The following is a 6,402-nucleotide window of genomic DNA, read 5'->3' as shown; positions in this document are numbered from 1 at the left end:
CTTTCCTGGATGAATCCAGCACAATTGCAAAAAAAAGTCTCTCCCCTGCAATGCAGGATGCAACAAGGATGCTTAGACTGCAAACTACAGAGGACAAAAAATGAACCAGATGTACCATTTCTAGCATCAGCCTCCAGAAATGGATTGATGTAAGAAAAATAATTCTGTGCGAGACCAAAAGATGCAACACCATCAGATAAATGAACAATTATGCTTAATAACAAAGTGGCTTTTTCAGCTGACAGCTGTTTCACCAGACAATTTAGTTAGAGGCCAGATGGCCAAAGGGACACATGGTGGAAAGTAATTTAGTAGGATGACTCCACAGAAAGAAAACCTCATAATTCATATATGTTTGAAATGCCCAAGATTCAATTAATGGAATTAGTATGTAATGCCTAGAGCATTTTGCCTGTTCAAAGCTGTGCTCAAGCTTGTTCTCACAGCTCCACTGCAAGGTGAAGCAGCAGACTACGGCGTGGCTCCTGGCTTAGAGCTCTGACTCACACACAACTAATTGTCTCTCCATCTCCCTTCCTGACAACTGATTTTGTTTATGATCTCAGTCTATGCCACTTACAGTTCTGCACAAAGCCATTTTTCTGCCTCTCAATCTGGCACTGTGGTGTGGTAGGAAGAGCTAAGACCTAAAACACAAGTAGGTGTGGACTCTGAGGAGACGTAGGAGGGGTGAGGTTCACTCTTGTCTTATGGGAAGTTGCCTGTAGATTTAGACGGGAGAATGACATTAGTTTTTATATCTAGAAGAAAAGGCAGATTCCAAAGACTGAAGTTTGAGGGGTTTTAAAAATAAACTACAAAATGGTATTTTCAAGTTTTTTCTAGCAAAAGGTAAATGACTTAGCATTATTAGTTACCAACGCTACAAGTTAAACTGGCGTCAGAAAACTAACACCATCTTCTGACTGCTCAGGGAAATGCAGTGACTAGTTGGTGTTTAGACTCCTTCAATCTTACACAACTTCAGATATTTTCAATATCAAGACTTTGAATATGTGCTTGAAGCTTTATTGATTTCAGTCATTGCCTTTGCTAGCTGCTACTGATGTTGCTTTCTACTAATAAAGCAACTTTTCTTAGATATTTCTGGGAAAGAATTCAGGACTTTCCTTCTTTTTTAATACCCTTAATATTGTGCTTGAATTCCCACCTGATTGGTGGCAGAAGGTTTTGATGGCACAATTCAAGGAGCAATGAATTGTTACTGTTTTTTCTCATGTCTCTCACTCCTTGCTGCTTCTTCCAGTTTTGATACGTGCATTGCCCGTTAGTAAATCTGCTTTTGATTATTATTTTATTTGAACATAAAGCCTGCTACAAATGAGCTTTGCCAAAAATAAAACTGAGCGCTACGCATCCCACCTGCTCTTTGTATTTGGATTTTGAACCCAGTGTTGCAACCAGATGTTTAGTGCTCTGCACTCACTATAAATGATTTTTGTTAATGCAATAAGATGATAAAATTATTTTAAGCTGGTCAATATAATGTTGTACAGTGCATGCCTTAGCTAGAGCAGCAAGCAAATTAGTCATTTATTTGATTACTGATAGTCAAAACAGTGTGAAATACATTTTTCCTGAATTTCTTTCCTCAACTTCTGATGAAAAAAAAATGTTCAAGGCCACGAATAGAGCTGTCCATCCATATTGGTCTCACCTTTCCTGCTCACATCTAACCCCTTCATTTCGCAGAGCTGAAACAGATTTATGGGGAGCCTCTTTGGGTCCTTAGTTAAACCCTTGACCACGCAAGCAGCTGTGTGTGTGGAGAAGCCTGTGGAGATCTGCAGGTGACCAAAAGGTTACTGATAGGCTGCACTCAACTGGTTTGACATGTTTTCTGAGCCAGTGTTTCACAGGGCAGTGCACTGCAGGAGAAAGGCCAAATAACAGAAAGCATGAGGATAAAAGTGACTGAAGGAGGTAGGCTGCTCCCACTGTAGTGCCGTACTGCGCTGCCGGTGACTTGTGCCGTCACGAAAACCTGGTGAAATAGAGGGTTCCTTAGTATTAATGTGCAATTAATACTAAGGAATCAGTTATAAACTGCTCCTTAGTATTAATTGCACATCGCCATGTATTCCTGCTAGGTCTTCTGGAGGATGGGAAACCAGCTCAGGCAGGTGTAACTACAGTGTCGGCCACAGCTGCAATGCTGAACACGGAGAAGAGGAACAACTGTGGCCCTCAGTGTGCGAACCCCTTGGTCCACGGCATGGAAGCTACGATGCAGAGACAGAATGGCTTCAGGACAGCAGAGGTAAGAGAGTAATGATGTTCCCTGACACGCAGCACTTGTTTCAGCCAGGTCAAACTTATTTTTGTGACAATCTTCCTCGCTGCAGTCGAACTGTATTTAATGCCTTGAATAAGAGAAAATGGGTGCACCCCAGCCACGGTGTGATTGAGCCCAGCACCTCTGACAACGCCACATGCCTGAATGGCCACCAAATTGATGTTTTATTCCGCAACCGGAGCAACACACACACTTGTTACTTCAAAAAAAAACCCCATGCTTATTTTTTTCCAGCTCAGTCCAGCTGTGGCATGTATTGTGCGAACTGTTTAGGTTAATTATCTGAACAGGAATGAGCTTTTTTCCTTAATTGCTGTTTTGCTTAAATGATGCGCACTGCATGAGCCCTGGTTCATTCAAGGCTGGATGTGAAGCCTGAAAAAGTCAATGTGAGTCTTTCCAATAACTTCAGTAGGCTTTGGATCAGGTCCTCCCCTCTTATCACCTATATGTTGTATATGTTGTAGAAGGATCATCCAGGATAACAATAATGTACGAACATCCAAGGCATTGGGGCTAGACCAAACCCCAAACTTCCAGCTGCCTACCTGCCTGTCTCTCACAGCTTTCCACCTGCTGCCCTGTTTGTGTAGCAGCTGCTGGGCTGCTGCAAATCAAAGTAATTTCAAAACTATGCTTTGTTTACTGTTTCCTCCATTTCTCAGGTGGGAAGACCTCTGAGCATGGCATGTGGCAGAACCACTACACCCACCCCATAAGAAGCTGTCCCCTCTAGGGAATGATGTCCTTGACAGGGGTAAATTTAAACCCAGGGGGACTGGGCAAGGGAAAAAGGGAATTTTGACCAACCTTTGCCTTGCGTTTGCTAACAAAACAACACATTGGTACCCATCTGTTTATTTTACACCTTCACTGTATATTCTTCTGTACCGATGTAGTACAGAAATATTCCCCGGTGACATGGATCCGGCTGTATCTTTCCACTACTGCAGCTCCAGATGTAGAGGGACACATTCTACAGCAGCATGACATCCAGAGCCATGGGTTTGCTGTAAATGAAAAACATAAATGCCTGTCATAGCCACTAGCCCACAGAGACAGATGAATTGGTCGGGTTGGATATGGTTGAACAGAACTAACATAATTATTAATCCAATTTGAAAAAGACTTGGCCACACTTGAGAATTATAGTGTATGCCTGACATACGGACACAGAAAATTGTTTGTCTAATTTTGTAAGTGATTGAAAAATTACTTCTGTATTTAGACTTAATAGGAAGTATGGGCAAATTCCCACAACATATTAATAATGTGAGTGTTGAATGTAATGGGAGTACTCAGTGAAGTGTGGGTTGCTGACCTGGGGCCCTATGGCTTTGAATGTATCCTCCTGCCCTTTTCTAGCTAAGATACATTCAGTAATATATGTCTGCACTGTTGCAACCCAGTGCAAAGAAATTTCTGTTGAGAAGTAGGGCATTTACATTATTCTATGCATCTAGTGCAGGTGTCTAAGAAAGGAAGGTAATTTACCTGAACTTCTTATAGTCTTTTAAAAAAGAAATGTATTTCCCTGCAGTAAAAGTGTAGTATCTAAGCTAGGCTCCAGCTCTGGTTTGCTTTTCTGAATCTCTGTTTCTCCACAAATTGTTTAGAGAAGCATAAGATGAGCAAGTTTCCAATTTGGACACCTAAAGTTCAGGTGTGTGGAGTCGAGAATGTGGCTGTTGCCTTCAACTCAAAATGTGCTCATTTTATTCACCCGAACATTCACACTGACTACAGGTTTTCCTTTATCTCTGCGTGCTGTAGGACACAATACGATGCAGTACACGGTGCTCTCAGGAGACTTGGGCTTTGCGATCAGCCTGCGGGGTAGTAGAGGATAAATTGCTTTACCTCTTTGTTTCTCATTATCTCAGGCATCAAGCTCTAAGGCATCCTATTGCCTTACCCCCACCATCAATTATGTGACAGGGTACAATTTGTGGTGTCGAAAGGGAAAGGGTTTGACATGGGCCACACCTGGGAAATCTTAGTACCCTCTCATGAGGGTAATGTCAAAACAACTTGGAAGTAAAAGATGCTGCTGATGAAAGGAGTTGTGATACCAGTGAAGGCAACAGAAGTCAGGCACCCCAGAGGCAAAGGTGGTATCCAGATTATGTCACTGACTGACAACAACCTGATTTGATTTTCATATGTGTAGTCTTTGGAGAGCCCTTGTGTGAACCGGAGCAGAGGGAGAGTAGACAGTGAAGGACCTGGTGTATTAAGGCTGCAGAAATGTGAAGTAATACATAGCGGCAAATAAATACCAGATTTTGCTCTCAGATAAGTATGTACCTTCCACTCATGTCAGTGGAAGTTTACCAGAAAATATTCCACCTGGCATTATTATCATGTAGACGATGACTAATTTACCTGGCACTCTTCACACTTACAAATTGTCTCATGAAACTCTGGAAATAGAATAATCAAACCCACCTAGATCAGCTGTGCATCGCTATCAGCCCTGTTCTGAATGTCCGTTGCTAGACCTATCCAGTTTACTGTGCAGTATAGTGCGTTGCTTATGGCAACAAGCAGAGAGACTAGGCGATGGAGAAGAATAAATTTAAATTAGGGATGCACTTGCATGCTTCAGGCAGACTGACTTCTTTGAATATTTGGAAATAATCTGATGAAGCTGTGAAAGGCATCTATTGTACATGGGTCTTATATGCTGGCAGAACTAAGTGCTATTTTGAAACTATTTTCACATAGACATAAAATAAAGCAACATAAAGTAGAGAAAATTCTGTCTCAGGCTAGTCCTGCTCAACTCCCAGTAGCAGCAAAAGGAACCCCTAATTTCCACTTCTGGACTCAAGCAGATTTATTTACTCCACTTTTAGAATACACGTGTGCAGAGAAGACAATTATAGCCGAGAGGGTTGATCCAAAGTCTGCTGACGTCCACAGCCTTTATAGCAGTTACAAAAGCTTGCATCCACGCTGAATGAGAAGGTTGCTCCACATCACAGTACTGCGTGAAGAATGCTGGAGTCTTTCTGTTTATTACGTAGAACTGTTTGCATAAATTAGAAGGTAATCATCAATGACTCTTTGTGCTGTCAGTGTGGAACTCACTGTACTGTTTAAAACCTTCACAGAGTAAATGGGACACACAGAAAAAGTCCACAAAAGAAGTCACCATTAATGTTACAAAAAGCATCAGACAAAGTGACAGAAGGAAAACAAAGAACTCTGTTAATTAATGAAGAAATGCACAGGTGAGGATGGACCTAACAATGCTTCGCTGCGCACCAAACACCATCTGTCACTGAAGAGAGGAAGATCTCCAGATGTTCCATGTTGAATACAGCAGGCAGCTGCTGCTGAGTGCCTTCAGAAACAAGTCTTGTAGAAACCAGCTGCAGACACTGTAGGATGTTCAGACGTCATTTGTCCAAAGCAGTGGCACTGCAAAGACATACACCAAAATTCATGCCAATTGGTTTTCACTGAGTCCTATGTTCACTGAAATTTAAAACAGGAAAGGAACAAGTGAATCTGCATTTTCAGTCGTAAGGGGTTTCAAGTTTGTACATTCAAACCCATGGTGTTAATTTAGAATGCTCACTTTCATAAGAGTCAAACCCAGACATCTCAGAAAGAGACACAAAGGTGTCTTCAACTAAATCTTTTAAACTATATATATTGGTTATATATAGATAAGTCATATAGTAACCTTTTTATATATAAAACTTTTAATTACTTAGTTTTAATTTATTTTCTGTATTGACAGAATTTCTGTCTTAAAAACAGTAACTTGCATACTGATCAGCCTTACTTGAAGTTCCTAATCTTAGCTGGCAGGTAGAGTTCTGGCTACTTGGTTATCTTATACATGCCTGTAAAATTATGTAGAGACCAAGACTGACTTGGAAATAAGTGATCATTAACATTACATGAAAATAACCATAATTCTTAAAATCATATTCCAATGACAGCTCCAAAAATTAACTTTATCTGACCAAATATAGTTGATTTGCTGTCCAGAACTTATTTAATTGCATTGTAAGCATCCTGTATAATAGTACTCCATGCTTAACATAAATATACAGCTAAAAATATAAATG

The 6,402-nt window shown here is 40.8% G+C and overlaps 1 protein-coding gene across 1 annotated transcript; it reads left to right on the top strand.

The window, feature by feature from the left end:
- The first annotated feature begins 1,919 nt into the window (after positions 1–1,919).
- On the top strand, positions 1,920–5,538 carry BAALC (brain and acute leukemia, cytoplasmic). The gene is made up of 3 exons (XM_010148962.1): positions 1,920–1,944; positions 2,112–2,281; positions 5,434–5,538. The coding sequence occupies exons 1-3, from the start codon at positions 1,920–1,922 to the stop codon at positions 5,536–5,538; spliced, it is 300 nt and encodes a 99-aa protein (XP_010147264.1).
- The last annotated feature ends 864 nt before the right edge of the window (positions 5,539–6,402 follow it).

Source organism: Eurypyga helias, unplaced genomic scaffold (genome assembly GCF_000690775.1).
Source record: "Eurypyga helias isolate BGI_N326 unplaced genomic scaffold, ASM69077v1 scaffold17823, whole genome shotgun sequence".
NCBI lineage: Eukaryota > Metazoa > Chordata > Aves > Eurypygiformes > Eurypygidae > Eurypyga > Eurypyga helias.
This window is presented reverse-complemented; position numbering and strand designations above follow the sequence as displayed.